The sequence below is a fragment of the Populus nigra genome, chromosome 14, assembly GCF_951802175.1.
Source record: "Populus nigra chromosome 14, ddPopNigr1.1, whole genome shotgun sequence".
In the NCBI taxonomy this organism is placed as follows: domain Eukaryota; kingdom Viridiplantae; phylum Streptophyta; class Magnoliopsida; order Malpighiales; family Salicaceae; genus Populus; species Populus nigra.
Genome location: NC_084865.1, coordinates 718,969 through 741,988, shown reverse-complemented (window position 1 = coordinate 741,988; position 23,020 = coordinate 718,969). Strand labels below are relative to the sequence as shown.

The following is a 23,020-nucleotide window of genomic DNA, read 5'->3' as shown; positions in this document are numbered from 1 at the left end:
AAAATATTTAAATAAAATATTTTGGTTTTTTACAAACAGTAAAAAGGAGATCAGTAAAAAATATTTACAAAACTCAATTAAAAAATCATGTAAAAACTGTTATCTAAAACCTGCATTTTGAACTCAATTTTTTAATGGATTTTGCAGTATAATACTTAGTTTTCTTTAATACCAAACATGTTGCTATGTTTAATTCATCGCTAATGTGAAAGCTAACGAAAACAAATAAAGTCTTAAATGGGTGTTTGTTTACGCGATAGCTTCTACTTGTAAAGCTCACCACGTAAACATTAAGTTTTGTAACATAAAATTCAACTGACTTTTTATATGGGACCCACATATATTTTTGTTGAAATGCCGGTTCGTGAAGTCTGCAACCAGGTGAATAACTAATTGTATTAAAAAAATTATTTTTTTAAATTATATTTTATTCGAAAAACTAGTGCTTAATATTATTTAATAACACTACATAAATTAGAAGGAGATCGCTTGATGGCGTAGTATTTGCAGAATTTGATTGCAGACCCAATTATGTTCTTGCCGGGTTCGACCCAGTTAAAAAAAAATCAGTTTTTATTTTTATTTGTAATTGTGTTGTATTCAAAAACTTAAAAGGAGATTGTTTGATGATGTAACAAAAAATTCAGTTTTTGTTGTTGCGCGCTTAAGAAACCGTAGAAAATATAGTCCTTGTTGGATAGATTTCGTACGTGATGAAATTGCACATAGTCTAATGGAATAATAAAAAATATTTGATATCAATATTATTTATTTCATGATGTAATAACAATAGTTAAATCTACAATATTTAAATTAAAAACCATCAATATATATATATATATATATATATATTAATTAATTATTTTATAACCTTAATTTGAAAAACATTCTTTTAACTAAACACATTAAACTACTTTTTGCTCAACCTCAATTTCAACTCCAGTTTTAACCAAACATATATTTTTCCAAACCAATCTCAATTAAAAATACTTTTTATAAAACAACTTTTTTCAAACCACAACCATAACAGCTACCACATTACCAAACAATACCAAACATACGAAAAAAAATCAGGGAGTTTTTGAAATTGAATAAGAGATGTAAACAGTATTTTGATTTGAGTTATGATGGTATAAGTTTGTGGTGCTATCTTGATAAATTGTGAGAATTTTATAAGTCATTGTTGTGTGAATAAGATGATTGAATAGATTTGGCCATGTATTGACAGGAAAGTCTTTGATAGCTAGTAATTGCTGGAACATCACACACGATTGCTTTTATATTTTAACATATTGAATTAATAAGCAGCAAATAATATAAATTATATTTTAAAATTTTATTTAATATTTTAAAATTTTAAATTGAATTAACTCTTTAATATGATATTTAATATAAATTTATATAAATTTCAAGTTTGAGAAACTTACTTGAAAATATACGTTAATAAATAATATAATCATATCTGAGTTTTATTTCATTGTTCGACAAACAGTGATGGTTTGGGATGGGAAGCAGGAAATCCTGGAAGGTGTCATTTACAGGGAAGTGACTCATGTTTCAGGATATGGCCGGAGGGAAATGCTCTCCAAGCTTGACCTTTTGAACTGAAGAAAGGAAGGATTCAACACCAATCAAGGGGAAGCATTTTCCATAATTGACACCATAATTAAGAAGTTGGCCAAACCCTACATTAAACACCTCAGAAAGATTTCATACTTCATAAATATATATATATATAACACAACTTAAAAGTCTGAACTGTCAAATACCACTGCAATTTATCACAAACTGCGTCAAGAGGATACCAATCCAAAGGCTTCCTTCACATAGGATATGTCTCACATGCTGATATAGAGATCTCAAGGACCAAAGAGTCTCCTGATTCCTGCCTTCTGCTCTGCATTAACCCTTGTTGGGAACCTGATGTCAAACTTGATTTTCAAAATCCCTCTCTTTGTTGGGTCGCCGAGGATCGGCATCCCTTCATTCGGGACAACCTTCTGATAGTTGGGATGGATCACATCATTGATCGGAAGGGTTAAATTCCTGCCATTCAAGGTTTTAAGATGGACAGTGTAGCCTGTAAAGGCTTCAGTTACAGAAATCGTTCGAGTGACGATCAAGTCATTTCCATCACGAGTAAACTCAGAGTGGGGTTTTTCATCAACAATGAAGACAACATCAGCAGGTGTTACATTTGGTCTTTTGTTCCCTTTCTCTTCGAAAGTGATCTTCGTGCCTTTCTTCCAACCAGGCTTTGTGTCAATGGTTAGAATCTCCTCTATTTTCCTGGTGATCAAGCTGCGCTCCATCCCACAAAAACGAAAGAGCACAAGAAACACCATCAACAAAGCTCTTGGACCTTTCAGTAGACAGTAAAATGACAAAAAAAAAAAAAAACTATCTCACACAAATCTTTGACAACAAGAAAGCATATCAAGCCCAGGACCAGTTGATCAGAGTCAACATGTTTGATCAAAACTACATAATGGTAGTTGACCATAAAACAGGACAAAAAAGGTGATGTTTAGGACACTTACCCACTTCGACCAGCTACTTGTCTAGTTATTTTTACCCTCTTGGTAGCCCCTTGATAAAGCTCTTCAAGACTACAAGACAGGGTGTACATAATTGGAGGATCTTTAGCACTAACCCCGAAACGTTGTGCAAAAGATCTAACGATATCATCATCATCACCATATACGTTATTGGTGAAGATCGTTCCACTCCAGTTTTGATTTGGGCTACTTTCAGTGGAGAACATCGTTCGTCTCCAGTTTTGATCTGGGCTATTATTAGTGGAGAACATTTTTCCTTGATAGAAGTTTGATGAGAGAGGAAGGCAAAGAGAGTTCTTGCAGCTCAGTGTCACGCAACAGCTCTCCTTAAAGGAAAAGTAACGGTCCTATGCTTTTAGTTGTGGGAAAATTGAAGGACAGTGAATGCCTTACAAATAAAGGCATACCTTAAAGCCGAAGTTGTTGGACTCTCTGGAAATTAAGCTGTGAAATGAATTTTATACCATTCTCCCTCACAATTTTTGCTCAACTTTTTCTTCGATTAATTTATTTAATTAGAGGATTGATTAAGAGGGTAAGATTAATTAGACTCCTCGTCGTTTTTATTAGTAAAATCTTCATATGATTTTAAAAATATCTGAACTTAAAATCCAGAGAGTAGAATAAAAATTCTAGAATGATTTTTATATTAATCACTAATGATTTTAAAGATTTACGCATAAAGATTAGAAAGTAAAAGGACTGCATTAACAAAATTTAAAGATTAAAGGGTGAAATGTACGATTAACCAGGAGTTTCACTTTTGGGAAATTGGAAGCAACACACATAAACCCCAAAACTACAGTTTCAAGTACCAAAAATAAAGCTATTTGAGATTATTATGCACAGAATGGATAGCCAACTTTAATAACACTAAACCTATTAATTGAATTATAAATAAAATATTATAAAAACAGATAATCCTGATAATGTTATAATGAAACCCAATTAGGTTAGAAATCCTAGCATTGCAGGCAACATGAGTGCATTTTATATTTTTATCAGTGCCTTGATTTTCTGCTCAAATCCTGTGTGCTTTGATGCTTGACTGTTCTTAATTTTTATCAGGGGCTGAGCATTACATGGTAAAGCTCCATGGAAAAACGACAGTCTAACTCCTTGCTTAAAATGCTAACTGAAAATGTTGAAATTCTTAGAGGGCAGCGATATAAAATAAAATTAAGTTAGTATCAAGATAAAATGTTATGTTTTCTTGTGATAATTTCGAATTAAGTTAGGATAGATATGACATGTTTTTTTGTATTTTTTATTTTAAAAACACATAAATTTACTTAAAACTATACTGAAAACATATTTATTTTATGTTTTTGTCTTAATTTTTTTAATCAGACACGTTTTTATCTCTTTTATATGTATTTTTTTTTTAATCTTGAAACACTATCCACAACCTGACAGATAATAGTGTGATTTCTTGTTTTTTTTCCTGCTTGAAATGAATTCATTGTCGGAATACTTTAATTAGTTGTTTTAAGATTAATTGGCATATATTACAACAACAGCTGCTGTAGTTCTAAGGGTCAAGAAATTCAATGTATCCATCTCATACATATACTGAAGAACACATCAACGTGGACTTGGATGGGGATGGAACCAGGGAGAGAGATGGATAGCAAAATGGGGATCCAGATTATGGCTCCAAATCTTCTTTCTCAGATTTCAGTGACTAGAGAAATAACCTTACAGTTTTTAGAGTATTGTTGATGCATGCGAAATACTCAATTTCTCAATTTAACCTCCTCCGAGCTCGGGTTACAGAAGAAGGAGAAGGAACCGAGAGGAAGGTATAGGCAACAACAGGTTTTATTACAGGGCAGCTCATGTTTCTTACATCGTATGTCCTTTAACTGCACTACTATGTAATGGAAGTTCATGTATTTATAGAGGAATCAGTGCCTGTGCAAAGCTATAAATCACCTTCACTGCAATGGAGATCAATCAAGATGTCAATGAACTAGTACTTTGGGGTGCTTTGCTCGCTCGCTCTTGTTCTGTTAATTTATGGTGATGTGATGATGGTGGAGGTAGAGTAGTAATATTTGGGGGTTTGTGGTGTTTAGGATTTGGGTTAGTGCTAAATTTGCACCTCTATTTTTTATTGTACCTGGCTTTGTGTTGCTGTTAAATCCATCCCTATACTTTTAATCTTTCTCTAGTTTGGTCCTTTTGCTTATGGTTGGGTCAATACCCTTCGACTTGATTATCTTTTGTTGTATTCAGGACTAAGCTACTAAATTCTGCTCGGAATACGGCCTAAACATTAGATTTTTTTAAAATTAAATTAGATTTTAACCGGATGATAAGTTGATTTATTAAGTGAATCAAATCAAATAACTTTGATTTAAATTTAAAATTAGATTAGTCTAATTGACATGTTAGGTCAAACCAGTTTCACAATTATAATTCAAGAGTATATAGATTTTTGTTAATTATTTTTTCTCTGATATAGTCTAAATTTCAATAAATCCATCCATATATATTTTTTGATCGACTCATATATTCAATAACATAAAAAAATTATATAAATTATATATTTTTGAATCTCATCCATCGGCACAAGTTTTTATCATGATATGAGAAATTAAATGAAGTAAATGCTCTTTCAAATTGTACCTTTTACTGTCAAGAAAGGTAAGATTCAACAACAATCAAGGGAAACCTCTAAGACACAATTATTATTAAGAAAAAAGATCAAACCCTGAATTCAACATCTCAGAAAGATGCCATGCTTCACACAGACACAGACACACACAGACACACACACACACACAAACTGCAGCAAGAGGATACCAATCCAAAGGCTTCCTTCCCATACCAAAGACTCTCCTGATTCCCGCCTTCTGCTCTGCATTAACCCTTGTTGGGAACCTGATATCAAACTTGATTTTCAAAATCCCTCTCTTTGTTGGGTCGCCGAGGATCGGCATCCCTTCATTCGGGACAACCTTCTGATAGTTGGGATGGATCACATCATTGATCGGAAGGGTTAAATTCCTGCCATCCAAGGTTGTAAGATGGACAGTGTAGCCTGTAAAGGCTTCGGTTACAGAAATCCTTCGAGTGACGATCAAGTCATTTCCATCACGAGTAAACTCAGAGTGGGGTTTTTCATCAACAATGAAGACAATATCAGCAGGTGTTACATTTGGTCTTTCGTTCCCTTTCGCTTCGAAAGTGATCTCCGTGCCCTTCTTCCAACCAGGCTTTGTGTCAATGGTTAGAATCTCCACTATTTCCCTGGTCAAGCTGCGCTCCATCCCACAAAAAAGAAAGAGCACAAGAAACACCATTAATAAAGCTGTTGGACCTTTCAGAAGACAGTAAAATGATGAAAAATAACTATCTGACACAAATCTTTGACAACAAGAAAGCATATCAAGCCCAGGACCAGTGGATCAGAGTCAACATGTTCGATCAAAACTACAGAATGGCAGTTGAACATAAAACGAGACCGAAATGGTGATGTTTAGGACACTTACCCCCTTCGATCAGCTACTTGTCTAGTTATTTTTACCGTCTTGGTAGCCCCTTGATAAAGCTCTTCAAGACTACAGGGCAGGGTGTGCTTAATTGCAGGATCTTTTCCAGGAGCACTAACCACGACACTTTCTTCAAAAGATCTAACGATACCATCACCATCTCTGTTATTGGAGAACTCTGTTCCTTTCCTGTTTTGATTTGGGCTATTAAACCCGAAAGATTCAGCAAGACGGTAAAAATAACTTGAAAAGATTCCTGTTTTGTTTTCAAAAGATTCATCATCTGCTGCCCTACTATGACTAGCCATGGCGTTGATAGAAGGTGGATGAAAGAAAGGCAAAGAGAACTGTTCTAGCCCAGTGTAATGCAACTGCTCTACTTATAGGAAAAGTAATTGTCCTACGAACGTAGCTAGCATACTTCAAGTTGTGGAAAAATTGAAGCACAGTGATTGGCTTACAGATGAAGAAAACTTAATGACTAAGCTGTTAAAAAAATTTAGAAAAACACTTTTCAGTGTTTGGTTATGTCATGGAAAATAAACTGGAAAATAACTTATTAATATTTTTTTTTCAAGTTTATTAAAATAATAAGTAACAAATCTTACGAATTAAAAAGTTGAATGAGAATGAAATTAAAAAAAATATATATAATTTCATAAATTATCTCAAATAAAATAATAAAGATCAAATCTAAAAAATAAAAAAATTGAAAGATGAAGAAATTAAAATAATAATAATTAACATTTCATAAATTATTTCAAATAAAATAAGTAACAATCAAAAGAATGAGGACCAAATTTGATAGATAAAAAAATTCAATTAAAAAATGACAAGGGAAGCAAATAAAAATTATAAAAATAAGGACCAAAATTAATATAAAAATTAAATTCTAAGAGATGAAATTGAAAAACAAATATTCAAAACAAAATATATATAGCAATCAAAAGTTTGAGAATCAAATTTGATATAATCAACAAATAATATAATATTTTTAAAATTTTCACAACTTTCAGAAAGTGTTTTCCATCCAAAATAAAAGAAAAACACTTTCCTGAAAACCAAGCTAAATTTTTCGTTGGTTAACTTTCCTAATAACAAACCAACACAGGAAAGTTTGGAAAGTGATTTTTTAAAAACTAATTTTCAAAAAACAAACACAACCTAATAAACCTAATAAGGCTAAAATAGGATTACAAAATAGTCAACATTGCTTTTATTTGTGAGGGAGGCCGACGGCAGCTATTGGAAGAAGGGGGGAGGGTTTTCTTTCAGGGAGGGTAGTTTATGAAAGGAAGAACATTTAGGGTTTATTTGTTTTTGAGATAATTTTTGTGTTTGTGGTTTTTTAAAAATATTTTTAGTTATAGTTGAATTTAGATATGTGTTTTTAAAAAAACATGTATAAAATATTTAAATAAAATATTTTGGCTTTTTTACAAACAGTAAAAAGGAGATCAGTAAAAAATATTTACAAAACTCAATTAAAAAATCATATAAAAACTGTTATATAAAACCTGCATTTTGAACTCAATTTTTTAATGGATTTTGCAGTATAATACTCAGTTTTCTTTAATACCAAACATGTTGCTATGTTTAATTCATCGCTAATGTGAAAGCTAACGAAAACAAATAAAGTCTTAAATGGGTGTTTGTTTACGCTATAGCTTCTGCTTTTAAAGCTCACCACATAAACATTAAGTTTTGTAACATAAAATTCAACTGACTTTTCATATGGGACCCACATATATTTTTGTTGAAATGTCGGCTCGTGAAGTCTGCAACAAGGTGAATAACTACTTATATTCAAAAAAAAAATTTAAAATTATATTTTATTCGAAAAACTAGTGCTTAATATTATTTAATAACACTACATAAATTAGAAGGAGATCGCTTGATGACGTAGTATTTGCAGAATTTGATTGCAAGCCCAATTATGTTCTTGTCGGGTTCGACCCAGTTAAAAAAAATTCAGTTTTTATTTTTATTTGTAATTGTGTTGTATTCAAAAACTAAAAAGGAAATTGTTTGATGATGTAACAAAAAATTAAGTTTTTGTTGTTGCGCGCTTAAGAAACCATAGAAAATATAGTCTTTGTTGGATAGATTTCATACGTGATGAAATTGCACATAGTTTAAGGGAATAATAAAAAATATTTGATATCAATATTATTTATTTTATGATGTAGTAACAATAGTTAAATCTACAATATTTAAATTAAAAACCATCAATATATATATATATATATATATATATATATATATTTCCAGTTTTAACCAAACATATATTTTTTCAAACCAATCTCAATTAAAAGTACTTTTTATAAAATAACTTTTTTCAAATTACAATCATAACAGCTATCACATTACCAAACAATACCAAACATACGAAAAACAATTGGAGAGTTCTTTAAATTGAATCAGTGATGTAAACAGTATTTTGATTTGAGTTATGATGGTATAAGTTTGTGGTGGTAGCTTGATAAATTGTGAGAATTTTATAAGTCATTGTTGTGTGAATAAGATGATTGAATAGATTTGGCCATGTATTGACAGGAAAGTCTTTGATAGCTAGTAATTGCTGAACAGCACACACGATTGCTTTTATATTTTAACACATTGAATTAGTAAGCAGCAAATAATATCAATTATATCTTAAAATTTTATTTAAAATTTTAAAATTTTAAATTGAATTAATTCTGATATGATATTTAATATAAATTTATATAAATTTCAAGTTTGAGAAACTTACTTGAAATATACGTTAATAAATAATATAATCATATCTGAGTTTTATTTCAGTGTTCGACAAACAGTGATGGTTTGGGATGGGAAGCAGGAAATTAATCCTGGAAGGTGTCATTTACAGGGAAGGTGACTCATGTTTCAGGATATGGCCGGAGGGAAATGCTCTCCAAAGCTCGACCTTTTGAACTGAAGAAAGGAAGGATTCAACACCAATCAAGGGGAAGCATTTTCCATAATTGACACCATAATTAAGAAGTTGGCCAAACCCTACATTAAACATCTCAGAAAGATTTCATACTTCATATATATATATATATATATATATATATATATATATATATATATATATATATATATATATATATATATATATATATATAACACAACTTAAAAGTCTGAAACTGTCAAATACCACTGCAATTTATCACAAACTGCAGCAAGAGGATAACAATCCAAAGGCTTCCTTCCCATAGGATATGTCTGACATGCTGATATAGAGATCTCAAGCACCAAAGAGTCTCCTGATTCCTGCCTGCTGCTCTGCATTAACCCTTGTTGGGAACCTGATATCAAACATGATTTTCAAAATCCCTCTCTTTGTTGGGTCGCCGAGGATCGGCATTCCTTCATTCGGGACAACCTTCTGATAGTTGGGATGGATCACATCATTGATCGGAAGGGTTAAATTCCTGCCATCCAAGGTTGTAACATGGACAGTGTAGCCTGTAAAGGCTTCGGTTACAGAAATCCTTCGAGTGACGATCAAGTCATTTCCATCACGAGTAAACTCAGAGTGGGGATTTTCATCAACAATGAAGACAACATCAGCAGGTGTTACATTTGGTCTTTCATTCCCTTTCTCTTCGAAAGTCATCTCCGTGCTTTTCTTCCAACCAGGCCTTGTGTCAATGGTTAGAATCTCCACTATTTCCCTGGTCAGGCTGCGCTCCATCCCACAAAAAAGAAAGAGCACAAGAAACACCATTAACAAAGCTCTTGGACCTTTCAGAAGACAGTAAAATGATGAAAAATAACTATCTGACACAAAACTTTGACAACAAGAAAGCATATCAAGCCCAGGACCAGTTGATCAGAGTCGACATGTTTGATCAAAACTACAGAATGGCAGTTGAACATAAAACGGGACCGAAAAGGTGATATTTAGGACACTTACCCCCTTTGATCAGCTACTTCTCTAGTTATTTTGACCGTCTTGGTAGCCCCATGATAAAGCTCTTCAAGACTACAGGACAGGGTGTGCTTAATTGCAGGATCTTTTCCAGGAGCACTAACCACGACACTTTCTTCAAAAGATCTAACGATACCATCACCATCTCTGTTATTGGAGAACTCTGTTCCTTTCCTGTTTTGATTTGGGCTATTAAACCCGAAAGATTCAGCAAGACGGTAAAAATAACTTGAAAAGATTCCTGTTTTGTTTTCAAAAGATTCATCATCTGCTGCCCTACTATGACTAGCCATGGCGTTGATAGAAGGTGGATGAAAGAAAGGCAAAGAGAACTGTTCTAGCCCAGTGTAATGCAACTGCTCTACTTATAGGAAAAGTAATTGTCCTACGAACGCAGCTAGCATACTTCAAGTTCTGGAAAAATTGAAGCATAGTGTTTGGCTTACAGATGAAGAAAACTTAGTCCCGTACTGGAAAATAGTTTTTTTTTAAATGAATTTTTAAAAAATAAATTATTTTATGATGTTTGATAATATAATGAAAAATAAATTAAAAAATAATTTCCAGTATTTGGTCATGTCATGGAAAATAAACTGGAAAATAACTTATTAATGTTTTATTTTTTTCAAGTTTATTAAAATAATAAGAAACAAATCTTATAAATTAAAAAATTGAATGAGAATGAAATTAAAAAAATATATAATTTATTTCAAATAAAATAAATAATAATCAAAATAATAGAGATCAAATCTAAAAAATAAAAAATTAAAAGATGAAGAAATTAAAATAATAATAATTAACATTTGATAAATTATTTCAAATAAAATAAGTAACAATCAAAAGAATGAGGACCAAATTTGATAGTTAAAAAATTTCAATTAAAAAATGAGAAGGGAAAAGAAAATAACAATTATAAAAATAAGGACCAAAGTTAATATAAAAATTAAATTCTAAGGGATGAAATTGAAAAACAAATATTCAAAATAAAATATATATATATAGCAATCAAAAGTTTGAGGATCAAATTTGTATAATCAGCAAATAATATGACTTTTTTAAATTTTCCACAACTTCCAGAGAGTGTTGTCCGCCCAAAATAAGGCCCCGTTTATTTGCTGGAAAGTAGTTTCCTTTTGGAAAGTGAATTATTTTCTGATGTTTGGTAGTGTAATGAAAAATAAGTTGGAAAACATTTTCCAGTGTTTGGTTATGTCATGGAAAATGAGTTGGGAAATAACTTATTAATGTTTTATTTTTCTCAAGTTTATTAAAATAATGAGGGACAAATTTGGCAAATTAAAAAGTTGAATGAGAATGAAATTGAAAAAACTATAATTTCATAAATTATCTCAAATAAAATAAATAATAATCAAAATAATAGAGATCAAATTTAAAAAATAAAAAAAAAGGTGAAGAAATTAAAATTAAAATAATTAACATTTCATAAATTATTTCAAATAAAATAAGTAACAATCAAAATAATGAGGATCAAATTTGATAGATAAAAAATTTCAATAAAAAAATGATAAGGGAAAAGCAAATAATAATTATAAAAATGAGGACTAAAGTTAATATAAAAATTAAATTTTAAGAGATGAAATTGAAAAATAAATATTAAAAACAAAATATATATTGCAATTAAAAATCTGAGGATCAAATGTGATATAATCAGTAAATAATATGACATTTCTAATTTTTTCACAACTTCCAGAAAGTGTTTTCCGCCCAAATGTTTCAGGAAAACACTTTCCTGGAAACAAGCCAAATTTTCTTTTGATTGAAAAGTGTTTTCCGTTGACCAACTTTCTTAATGACAAACAAACACAAAAAAGTTTGGAATGTAGTTTCCCGAAAACCACATTCCGGGAAACAAACACAGCCTAAAAGGAAAATACTTTCTTGGAAAACCAAGCCAAATTTTCCTTTGACTGGAAAGTGTTTTCCGTTGACCGGAAGGTGTTTTTCGTTGACCAACTTTTCTAATGGCAAACAAACACAAGAAAGTTTGGAAAGTGGTTTTCCGGAAACCATTTTCCGGGAAACAAACGCAGCCTTAATGACTAAGCTGTTAAAAAAAATTAGGAAATATAGAAGGTCACTAAAATTAAATACTTTGATTTATATTTGTTTTTAATTTTTTTAATTTTAATTTTAGTTGTTGTTAATTTTTTTTATTAAAATATATAATTTTTAATTTGTTTAATTATATATTCGAATAATTAAATATTCACTTATTGTCGCACCCGACATCGCGGCGGCCCTAAAAATAATCTTGATTTATGGAGAATAAAAAACAGATATCTGGCATCTTGTTCTTTTAGGGGAAAAAGGTCTCGTTTAAGAAGTCGTCACCTAGTATTATGGTTACTAACAACCCTAACTGGTCAACAGAGATTTTATGGTACGGGACTGGTTACGTAAAAGGAAAGATATTATCACTCCTTAAACATTCTACCTGAGGCAGACTGCATTGCTGGTTTGTCTTAAATTGTTAAACATTTATTCACTTATACTATGATGATTTGTTTATAATATTCCTGACTCTGGTACCAGTGAATATTCGACTAAAGATACTTCCAACTCCAATGTTGACAAGTATTACGTAACTCAAAACAAAAATGAATGGTGTTGTTGACTCTAGCTCTTTAAATAAACCAATAAAAATAAATTTAAATATATACATGCATATTTTTTATTTTTATATTTTTATATATATATTTTTGGGGCTGGCTAGACCCAGCCAGGGCAGTGACCTGGCGGCTTTTACCCGCCAGCGTGCGTGAATTGTTCACGCACGCTGGCAACAGTTAGCATGTAATTACATTTCTAATGCAGTGTTAGGGAATTATTTTGCAAACTGGAGATACTTACCTAAGTGGGAGAGCAAGATGGAGCCGATGGCATGCTGTTCCTCTCTTCGTTTTTTAAGCTTCTTCCTCTGGTTTTGGAAGTCGGCGCTGGAGAAGAAGAAACCGATTGTGATGCTGGTGCTTTCTTCTGTGGGTTTCTTGTTTCTCTGTCCTCCTTGCCTGGGTTTCTTCTTTGTTCGACGTCCCTGTGTTTGTGTTTTTCTACTCTGTTTTTCCAGCTTCCCTTTGTGTTTATGGTCTCCTCTGTTCGTCTCTCTGTTCTCTATTTCTTTTTCTTCTTAATTTCTTCTGTTGGTTCACTCTCTCCTCCAAGTTTTTTTCGTCTCTGTCTTTTTTGTTCTCTGCCGTTCGTGGCTTTTTTCGTCTCCCTTTCCTGCGTCTTCTGCCTTCTCTTCTTCGTCTGTGAGTTCAGTGGGAAAGGGGGAAGGTGGTGCCCCTTGAGTTACTCGTTTCCTTCTCTGTGGCCTTCTCTGGCTTCCCAGAGAATGGCGCCGAACGCCTCTGTTTCTTTTAGAAGAAACAGGGGCACAAATTTTGCTCCCCTCTGTACAGTCTCCCTCCCCGGTTCTGTTTCTTTTTTTTCTTTCTCCTCGGTTCTGCTCTTTCTTCCCCCCTCTGTCTCCTGGATTTTTTTTCGCCCCATTTTCTTCGTTGTTCCTCTGTTTTATAGACTCCGATTGGTGGTAACGGATGGCATGCAGAGGGACGACAACATTAAAATATCCATAACTGAGGTGAGCGGATGATTACTGCCCTTTACTGCTGGAAACGGTCTCTGGTTAAAGAAAAAGAAGAAGATGAACAACGATCTTTCAAACGATGCTGTTTTGGGATATGAGGTGGCCATTTTCGTTTTGACCCGTGAAATTTTGAACGTTTTGTAATTAAACCCCTGGTTTAAACTGTAATTGCCCCCCTACATTTGTACTCCATTTTCAATGTGATCCTTTGATTTTAACTTTGTAATGTTGACCCCAAACTTTAATATTGCTTCAATTAAGTCCTTAATATAATTAAATCCAAGTCCAATTAAGTCTAAAACGTATCATTTCTTCAATTAAACCCTTGTTTTTATTAATTAAACTAGTTCCAAACTCAATTAAGTTTCAAAACTTGTCAATTCTCCAATTAAACCCTTGATTGGATTAATTAAATTAATTTCAAGCTTAATTAAGTCTCAAAATTTATCAATTCTCCAATCAAATTCCTGATTGGATTAATTAAATCAATTTCAAGCTTAATCAAGTCTAAAAACTTATCAATTCTCCAATTAAACCCTTGACTTAATTAATTAAACTAGTCAAAAATTTAATTAAATCTTTAAACTTCTAATCATGTTGCCCTTAACCCAAATTTTAATTCATTCTTCAATTATTTTATTTTTACTTGTTTTTTCATTATTTTTTTCAGTAAATAAAATAATTAAAATAAAAGAATTAAAAATTGGGTTATTACAGTTATTGTTAATATTTTTTTATTAAGATATATAATTTTTAATTTATTTAATTATATATTCGAATAGGCTTTTTAATTTACATTTAATCTTTTTATGTATAAAAATACAATGAAAAAACTTTGCTATAAAACGTTGGTTGGATTCCACTACTCCCAAAACAAGGTGGTTGTGTGGATTTGGTTTTCGTGGGTGAGATTATGCATCTTACAGAATCACCATGGTTTTGTAATAGCACGTTTCTTGTTCTTGAAAGGGGAAATAAAGAAAAAAGAATGGTTAGCACAGCTGATTTTAATCATGTCGTCTTCTTGTAGGAATCCACTCATATATATTCACCATCTTTGCATAAAGTTGATGGCACACTATTCTGAACTAAAGAGAAAGAAAACAAGAATGCACCAAAAATCAACAAGAGCTAATTGAAATTGTAACTGATAAGTTCCTCACTACACCTTTAAGCACATCGATGTATTTAGAAAGATGGCATTCTTGCTCTAAAACAGAAACTACTAAAAACTGGGAGCGTATATAACAAGTTCTGTATCAAAAAGAACCAATCTAAATACTACGTTCTATGTAATTTGTATTTACAAAACTGCTCCATTTCTATGGAGATGTGTTGTGCATTAAATATTGGCATTGATGTTCTCAGCCCAAGAGTTTTTTGATTCCTGCCTTCTGCTCTGCAGTTAACCTTGTTGGAAACTTGATGTTGAACTTGATCCTCAGATTTCCTCTCTTTGTTGGGTCCTTTTGGATTGGCATCCCTTCCCTTGGGACAACCTCCTCATAGTTTGGATCAATCACGGTGTTGATCGGAATGGTCAAATTCCTTCCATCTAAGGTGGTGAGATGGACAGTGTAACCTGTCATGGCTTCAGCTAAGGGAATCTTCTGTGTGACAATCAAGTCGTTTCCATCACGAGTGAACACAGGGTGAGGTTTTTCATCAATAATGAATACTAGATCTGCTGGTTTTGAATTCGGCTGCTCATTCCCTTTCTCAGGGAAGGTGATCTTCGTGCCCTTCTTCCAACCAGGCTTTATGTCAATGGTTAGAATCTCCTCCACTTGTATGGTCTTGCTGCACAAGAAGAAAAGTGCAAGTTTAATGAAATGATCTAGCAACTAATGCTCTGCGCATAAACATCATCATCAAAAAAGCTCCAAGACTTTTACTAGATTGTGAATTGATCTGGCAACTAATCCCATGAATCGCTCACAATCTCGTGTTATGAGCATGGACAGCAAGTAAAATCCACAAAAACAACATGCATTTATTCTTTGATCTAGCCAGCACCTCCCATTAGGCCATTACATGTGGAAAATCAAAAGGGAAAAACTTGATGCTCAATTTGATAGGCAGAAACCCCTAGCAGAAATTCACACAAACTAAAAGGAACCATACTTCAGAAACAAACCTAGAGCAAGATAATTAATGTAAGAAGATATACACTTACCCACTTGCATCGACAATGTCCCTAGATATCTTCATTCTTTTGGTAGCCCCCTTGTAAAGCTCCTCAAGACTACAAAGCAGCCTTTTCTCAATTGGAGGAGCTTTTCTAGGAACACTTTGATGCATTGACCCTCCACCTCCTTCACCAAAAGAACTAAAGATAGCATCACCAAACATCCCACCTGGGAACCTTGTCCCTCTCATGCCTCCACTGCCACCTCCCATCCCTCCAAATGGACCTGAAGACCCGAAAAATTCAGCAAAAATATCATCAGCGTTGCGGGGATTGAACCGAAATGTTGTAGGCCCATCTCCTGTGGAGAAGAATGAAGCTCCACCAGGACCAGCACCACCAGCACCAGGTGGTGGTACTTGCCCCTTTAGACCCTCTTCACCATATTGGTCGTACACTGCTCTTTTTTGTGGATCACTAAGGACCTGCATAAAAAACATTGAGTTTCAATACAAAATCAATCAAATAAGCGATCTTCACTAGTAATTCCAATTTTACAGAGAAAATTCCCCGTGACATCAATGACTGAAAATCCCAGCTAATACTCCAAAGTTCCTATGTTGATAAACGCCATTAAAGATTGAAACTATGGTGTTGTTGACTTATAAGAACCAGGTAATAATAATGATAATAGTAACGAACACAATAAACTACAAATCCCAGAAATTTAACCATGAAATCCCAATAAAGATAGAAACTTTATTTTATCCAACATGAATAAAAGCCATCAAATTCGAGTTCGTCAAGATAACAGTTAAAAAAAGCACAATAAACTACAAATCCAAGAATTTTAACCATGAAATCCCAATAAGGAAAAGATTCTTCGATAAATTAATAAAAGTTCACAAATTTGAGCAAGATAATCCAATTTAACAACAAACCTAGATCACAAAATTTAATCTTGAACTGTTAAAGGCAGGCAGGTACATACCTCATAAGCTTCAGAAATTTGCTTGAACTTTGCTTCAGCTTCTTTTTTGTTATTTGGGTTCTTATCAGGATGCCACTTCATGGCTAATTTCCTATATGCTTTTTTCAGATCATCATCTTTAGCAGTCTTATCAACTTGTAATATCTTGTAGTAATCCACTCCCATGGTGTTACTGCTACCTCCTCTCTTTCTCTTCTTCACCTTGCTGATCCTTGTTTTTCTAATTCAAAAAATAACAGAGATTCAATTTTTCTTTTTCTTTTTTTTGGTTTTTGATTATTTGAGAAACATGTTTAAAATAGAAACAGTGTGGTTGTTTATAGTTTAAAACAGAACAGTGTGGTTTTTTCTGGAACACTCTACACTGTTCTATTTTAAACTTCTTCTACTTCTAGTTTATACTCATTAACTCGCTACGCGCTTTTTTAATTGAAAAAATTAATTATAAAATTAAAATATAATATATATATTGGATATTATTATTTAAAAAATAATAATAGGATAATATATTGAATAATATTTTTTTAATATTAAAATTTTAATATATTAGATTAATCTATATTAATATGCTACCCATATAATTTATTACTCAGATAATAAGATAATAATAAACATATAAAAATTAAATTAAAATAATTTATAAAAACATAATCTTAAAAAACAAAATTAAAATAAAAAATAATTCGAATCAACTTAAATTATACTTTTTTATTTTTTCGTTAATAGAGTTAACTATAACTATAATTATAATTTAGTTTTTACGGTTTATGAAAATTAAGTAATTGATATTTATAGTTTTAAAAATTATATATTTTTAAATTCATTCATAATATAAAAAATAAATAATATAGATCGATAAGAAATAAATATTTTTCTTAGAAGGAAATAGTGTTATAAGCATGACTAATATTAATCAAATGACTATTTAAATGTTTTTAAAGCTATAGGGATTTGTTAATTTTTTATACTATAAGTCTTGCTAGCATTAACTTTAATATATCAAGTTTTTTTCTCTAGACAATCTTAAATAAATAGTGTTTTAATATATATTCAGACTAGTGTTTTTATAAAATCATTTTCCCTTCCATTTTTTTATATTTAAATCTAAGATAATAGTGTAAGAAATACTTAGATTGTGTTTAGTTAGTGTTTTATACCGAGAAGACATGTATAAAAAAAACATAAAAATATTTTTTTTTTGATATGTTACCTTTTTCATTTGATATTTTTTTCTATTTTCTCTCTACGACCTTCTCTGTGTAGTTGAAAAACATCTCATTCTCTCTATGACCGAATCATACATTTTACATTTATCTCGGTTGATTGTTAGCGCATTATAATCATGTATATATAACCTAGATTATATATTTAATGTTTGTGTTGGTTGATTGCATATTATCTAATATATCACTATTTTAATATTAAAATAAAAAAAATACCATTATTTTCTTAGGTTGTACCACATTTTTCTTGATAGTTCAAGTTGGTTTTTTACTTATCAAATTAATTGGCTAGCATCATAACAACTGTCCAATGTTTAATTTAAAAACTTAACCTAGACAAGCAATCAAATCAATATTTTCTCAAGGTTTAGTCTTCGGCCTAAATTTATCGATATAGTCAATGTGTTCCACACGATCTACTTGTTTTTTTTAATATATTTTTTCATGTTCAATGGAGTTTAACTATCATCGACTTATATATTACGGGTTTACATCATTTGTTTACAAAAAGCACTCATGCATTCGTTTGTTACACCTCAAATATGTATTCGTAGCGGAGCGCATGCAACATAATTAATTCTAATTCTAAATAGAACAAATTGATTATAATTTTTTTTTTATTTGTTAAAACAAACATGACTATCATTAACCTCAAATCATTGTTGTAGAACCTAGATCGGTTCTATGACTAACATGAGGTTTAAACTAATCTGAGTTGAAAGAAAAAAAAAACATAATTGATCTAGTTAAAAATTCGGTTGGCACTTTTAGGCACCGTTTGGGAACGCGGCTGCAGCCGCGTTCCCAAAAAATTTGAAATTTTTTTTTTTTTTGCTAAAATTTAATATGATTTGTACGTTTTGGATCGTTTTGATGTGCTGATGTCAAAAATAATTTTTAAAAAATAAAAAAACATCGTTGGCATGCATTTTGGCACGAAAAGTTATTTGAAAAGCACCCGCAACCACACTGCCAAACACGCTCTAATTAATGTCTTGTAAAGAATAAAGGAGATAACAAACAGGAGAAAAACAGTGATAGTGTTTCCATGTTGAAGAAAATATACCATAACTATAACCATAACCAGTTTTGAAATTGATTGAGGGAGCTTTGATGAGATATGTCAGTTCAGAGGTGCAATATTGTATAGAACTGATATTGCAACATTATGAAGTTCCTTTGTCATAATCGATCAAAATCTTGCTTCTAGAAAGATGCATGGAAGCTGAGATTACAGATCAATAAAATTATAATTTAAAATAAAAACTTTTCCACTCCATCCTCGTAGTAAGGATTTTTCTTGTATATTTGATGTCAAGGAGCATTTCTTTAATTTTTCTTTGACATTAAATTAAAAAAATCGAAACAAATAGAAAATAATATGAAGTGATCCAAAATTTTGTTGGGGCTAATAAATTATATAAATTTTGAGAACCACATACACAAATATTTTAAAAACCTAACCTGGTTTAGTCTTAGTGTGATTCTAAAAATATTTATATGGTCGATTATGTAATACCTAATTAAACTTAAAATAGGTTAATTTTAGGAATTACATAAACAGAAAAAACTTTGAAAATTGAACTACATGTATCATAATAATATTTTAAAATGTGGTAATTATTATTTTTCAAAGTGTTTCTCTTTTTAAAATGTATTATGATAATATTTTTTTTATTTTTTTTAAATTTATTTTTGACATCAACACATCAAAACAATCTAAAATCATAAAAAAAAATTAAAATAAAATAAATCAATAATTTTAAAAATGATTTTTTAAACTAAAAAACAAACACACTCTAAATTAAATTGATAGCATATGTTACAATAAGCCACGAAACCAATAATTTTGAAAGAAAAAAAAGCCATTAAACCCACATTAGTAAGATAATGAAATCTTGAATTTCAAAAGCTTTTCCTATCACTATTTATCTATAAATTATTAAATTCCAAAGTTCGAAATGAGCATAAACAAGATAACAAACCATTAGAGAGGAATTACCAAGTTTATTTGGGCATTAAAAATTCCAACAGAAGATTATGGAGGGAATATGCAATTAGCGAAAAGAGAAAATAGAAATTATCAGCAGCAGCAGCAGCATTAACAAGGGATTTGATCAATGAACCATGTAAGTATCCTAACAGGAAGCTTCACAATATCCACTGCAAAATTGGCCAGAGCTGCACAGCATACACAACATGGGCACAAGCAACTCAATATTGTCCTACATTACATCAAAAAAGAAAAAAAAAGTGTCAATCACACAACAAAATGATACTTATTTACTATAAAATAAAATAATAAAAAAAAACATGATATTATCATCTGGGTTTTCTTCAAATCAATCTTAAGTCAAAACCGCCCAGTTTTTTTATTGAAAAAAGCAACACTATACATTATACTTTTCTGGGCACCAAACAAGCACAAGGCAATGGACAGAGTCAAGATCAAACTAAATCAAGAAAAAGAGAAAAAGAAATCAATGCCATGATCAATTTTCTTGACGTAGAGCAAACTAGCATGGTTCATGAACAGGTATGGAATCAAATTCTTGAAATTGTAATCAAGAAAACAAGAAGAGAAAATGAATGGACTCACCCAATGAGCCATATTACTGTACCAACAATGGACAAAACTAATGCAAGCAACGCAAAGGGAAGTCCTAACAAAAACCCTAATGGCTTGCAATCTCCCATTGTCTCTCTCTCTTGCTCTTGAGTTTCAATTACAGTAGAACAGGGAGTAGTTCTATGCGATATGTGTTACGATTTTGAAGTAACTATGAAGAGATTCCTAAACCTAATGAGAAGTGGAACAGGAATATAACTACCTTCCTGGGCGGTTTTTGTATATTGACTAAATCACCCTATGTGGAATTGTGATGCTTTGCCTTGGTTATGGTTTAGGATTTGGTTTTCAGGTCTGTAATGTGAAGGGTATTTTGGGCATTGTGTTTACGGAATCTTCATTGTTGTTTCTTTTTGGTCACCACTCACTTTGCAAAGGCTTGGCGAGACTTGTCTATCATTTTCATCTCTAATTAATTGATTTTTTTAATTTTTATTTATTTTGTTTTGAACCATTTTCTTGATTGATTTGTTTTTTTTTTCTAATTCCACCTCTAGACATTTATTTTTGTTTAATTTAATCCTAATTCTTTTACTTGTTATTTTTTAATCATTTTCTTAATGGATTTGTTTCTTACAATTCCATCCCTATATATTTAATTTCATTTGATTTTTCCCAAAACATTTAATTTTTATGTCGAATTAGTTCTAATTCTTTTAATTGTTATTTAAAAAAAAACAAATTTGATTTTTGTATTGATTGTTTTCTCAATTTCACCCCTCAATGTTTGTTTGATTAAGAATCTTATTTCTTTATTTTTTGGGTTTGCCTTTAATAAGGCCACCCCAGTATGATAATCCAGCTAATAAATCTGAATAATTAGCCTAACTCGATTTTCATCTTCTTTTTTTAAAGCATTTTTTACATATTTTTTTGCTAGTGTTTTTTTCGCTTTTCTATTTATAAGGTCATCTAAATTTCATGTTTTAGATTATGTGTTTCATTTGTTGACCCGAGTTAGTCATTGGGTTCATTTAAAGCCTTTTTTGTTATCTTTTTTTTTTTTTTGCTTTGACAAGTTTTTAAAATTATCTTATAATAAGTTTTTTTATGGAACTTGGATCTAGGGTTTCATAGGTTGCAAGCTTTTTAGGATTTGATTATGTTTAGGATGTTTGTTCGGGTTTGTTTGGTTTTTATAAATGTTTTCAATTTCACCACCTATGATTTTTTTAAATATTTAAATTTAATTTTCATTCTTTTAATTAATATTTATTTTTTCAATAAATTGCATCCTCTTTGGATTTTTTCTATCAAATTTTATCCTTATTTTTTTTTTGTGCAAGTTTTTTTTATTAATATTTTTTTACAGATCACATCCTTCAAAATTAAATTAGTTAAAAATTATACTTTTCAATTGAATTTGGATAAAACATTTCATGGGAAGCGACTTTTAGAGATTAGACTAGGTTTAAGAGGTTTGCCCTATTTTTTTTTCTTTTTTTCTAAGTTGATGTTGTCTTATTTTTTATCCTATTTTTTAACTTTTGTTTTGTTATTTTGTTATTTTTTTATTTATTTAATTCTATTTGGTTAGCTCTCAATATTTTTTTTTATTTCACCCATACCATTTTTTAATCCATAAATAATCTATTATATTACAAATAATTTTCAATTTCACCCCATTTGATTTTTTAATCTTTCAAGTTTAGTTCTAGTTCTTTTAATTGCAATTTTGTTTTGCTTGCGATAATGTTTTTTATATTTCATCCTTATTGGGTTTTTTCCTATCAGATTTTAACCCTTTTTTTTGCTATTGTTTTTTTTTGCAAGTTTTTTTATTAATAGTTTTTTCAACGATTTCATCCTTCAAAATTAAATCAGATGATATTTAACCTTCTTGATTCAACTTGAGTGCATAATTTAACAAGTTACAAGTTTTTCAAATTATACTAGGTTTAGGAGGTTCACTTAGATTTACTTAATTTCTTGGACTCTTTTTTTTATGCTATGTTTTTTTTTTAAGTTTGATTCTTTTTTTTTTGGTTTTCCTTTAATTAGATTAATAGTGAGTTGTTTGATAATCTGAATAGACTCGGATGTGTTTTTGTTATTGCTTTTTTGTCAGTTTATTTGTTATTGTTTTTTCCATAAATATTTTAATTGTCAATTTAACCAATTACTTATGAATTTTTTTCTAGCCTATCACTTCTTTTGCTTTAATTTTTTTTTTGGGCCTGTGGCAACCCATGAGCAACATGTCTAGTAAATAAATAAATAAATTAGAAAGGTTTATGCTGGGCTTAAGTTGTAGTTCTGGACTGAGTGAGGCTCGTGGTTTTAAGAGCACCTGGGCTTGATTATGTACTCGATTTCAGGTTCGTAAAGCCCGAAGCTAAGTGATGTTTGATGGTGGGCTTTTCTATTTCGCTAATGCCACGGGGCAGTAGGGGAAACATGATCTGACATGTCGTTTACTTCTCTAAACCGTTTTGAGTAAATTATTT

The 23,020-nt window shown here is 30.9% G+C and overlaps 5 protein-coding genes across 5 annotated transcripts; all 5 read right to left on the bottom strand.

Moving 5' to 3' along the window:
- Positions 1–1,446: 1,446 nt before the first annotated feature.
- LOC133673549 (uncharacterized) lies at positions 1,447–2,885 on the bottom strand. The gene is made up of 2 exons (XM_062094418.1): positions 2,541–2,885; positions 1,447–2,301 (listed from the first exon to the last, which is right to left on the bottom strand). The coding sequence occupies exons 1-2, from the start codon at positions 2,807–2,809 to the stop codon at positions 1,860–1,862; spliced, it is 711 nt and encodes a 236-aa protein (XP_061950402.1). The 5' UTR covers positions 2,810–2,885; the 3' UTR covers positions 1,447–1,859.
- Positions 2,886–5,162: 2,277 nt separating this feature from the next.
- LOC133673041 (uncharacterized) lies at positions 5,163–6,443 on the bottom strand. The gene is made up of 2 exons (XM_062093647.1): positions 6,056–6,443; positions 5,163–5,822 (listed from the first exon to the last, which is right to left on the bottom strand). Exons 1-2 carry the CDS (start codon positions 6,361–6,363, stop codon positions 5,255–5,257), a joined length of 876 nt encoding a protein of 291 aa, XP_061949631.1. The 5' UTR covers positions 6,364–6,443; the 3' UTR covers positions 5,163–5,254.
- A 2,709-nt stretch (positions 6,444–9,152) lies between these two features.
- LOC133672255 (uncharacterized) lies at positions 9,153–10,383 on the bottom strand. The gene is made up of 2 exons (XM_062092620.1): positions 9,978–10,383; positions 9,153–9,744 (listed from the first exon to the last, which is right to left on the bottom strand). The coding sequence occupies exons 1-2, from the start codon at positions 10,283–10,285 to the stop codon at positions 9,306–9,308; spliced, it is 747 nt and encodes a 248-aa protein (XP_061948604.1). The 5' UTR covers positions 10,286–10,383; the 3' UTR covers positions 9,153–9,305.
- Positions 10,384–14,712: 4,329 nt separating this feature from the next.
- LOC133672663 (uncharacterized) lies at positions 14,713–17,079 on the bottom strand. The gene is made up of 3 exons (XM_062093144.1): positions 16,722–17,079; positions 15,779–16,215; positions 14,713–15,402 (listed from the first exon to the last, which is right to left on the bottom strand). Exons 1-3 carry the CDS (start codon positions 16,884–16,886, stop codon positions 14,967–14,969), a joined length of 1,038 nt encoding a protein of 345 aa, XP_061949128.1. The 5' UTR covers positions 16,887–17,079; the 3' UTR covers positions 14,713–14,966.
- A 2,852-nt stretch (positions 17,080–19,931) lies between these two features.
- LOC133672501 (signaling peptide TAXIMIN 2-like) lies at positions 19,932–20,723 on the bottom strand. Its single transcript, XM_062092939.1, has 2 exons — positions 20,544–20,723; positions 19,932–20,169 (listed from the first exon to the last, which is right to left on the bottom strand). The coding sequence occupies exons 1-2, from the start codon at positions 20,639–20,641 to the stop codon at positions 20,046–20,048; spliced, it is 222 nt and encodes a 73-aa protein (XP_061948923.1). The 5' UTR covers positions 20,642–20,723; the 3' UTR covers positions 19,932–20,045.
- Positions 20,724–23,020: the final 2,297 nt, after the last annotated feature.

Excerpts from the sequence above, each read along its gene's own strand:
- LOC133673549 (XM_062094418.1), bottom strand. The coding sequence starts at position 2,809 with ATGTTCTCCACTAATAATAGCCCAGATCAAAACTGGAGACGAACGATG. Across the intron at positions 2,302-2,540 it reads CAAGTAGCTGGTCGAAGTGG|CTTGATCACCAGGAAAATAG; the intron begins GTAAGTGTCCTA and ends GATGGAGCGCAG.
- LOC133673041 (XM_062093647.1), bottom strand. The coding sequence starts at position 6,363 with ATGGCTAGTCATAGTAGGGCAGCAGATGATGAATCTTTTGAAAACAAA. Across the intron at positions 5,823-6,055 it reads CAAGTAGCTGATCGAAGGGG|CTTGACCAGGGAAATAGTGG; the intron begins GTAAGTGTCCTA and ends GATGGAGCGCAG.
- LOC133672255 (XM_062092620.1), bottom strand. The coding sequence starts at position 10,285 with ATGGCTAGTCATAGTAGGGCAGCAGATGATGAATCTTTTGAAAACAAA. Across the intron at positions 9,745-9,977 it reads GAAGTAGCTGATCAAAGGGG|CCTGACCAGGGAAATAGTGG; the intron begins GTAAGTGTCCTA and ends GATGGAGCGCAG.
- LOC133672663 (XM_062093144.1), bottom strand. The coding sequence starts at position 16,886 with ATGGGAGTGGATTACTACAAGATATTACAAGTTGATAAGACTGCTAAA. Across the intron at positions 16,216-16,721 it reads AAATTTCTGAAGCTTATGAG|GTCCTTAGTGATCCACAAAA; the intron begins GTATGTACCTGC and ends TTTTTTATGCAG. Across the intron at positions 15,403-15,778 it reads GACATTGTCGATGCAAGTGG|CAAGACCATACAAGTGGAGG; the intron begins GTAAGTGTATAT and ends CTTCTTGTGCAG.
- LOC133672501 (XM_062092939.1), bottom strand. The coding sequence starts at position 20,641 with ATGGGAGATTGCAAGCCATTAGGGTTTTTGTTAGGACTTCCCTTTGCG. Across the intron at positions 20,170-20,543 it reads ACAGTAATATGGCTCATTGG|GACAATATTGAGTTGCTTGT; the intron begins GTGAGTCCATTC and ends GATGTAATGTAG.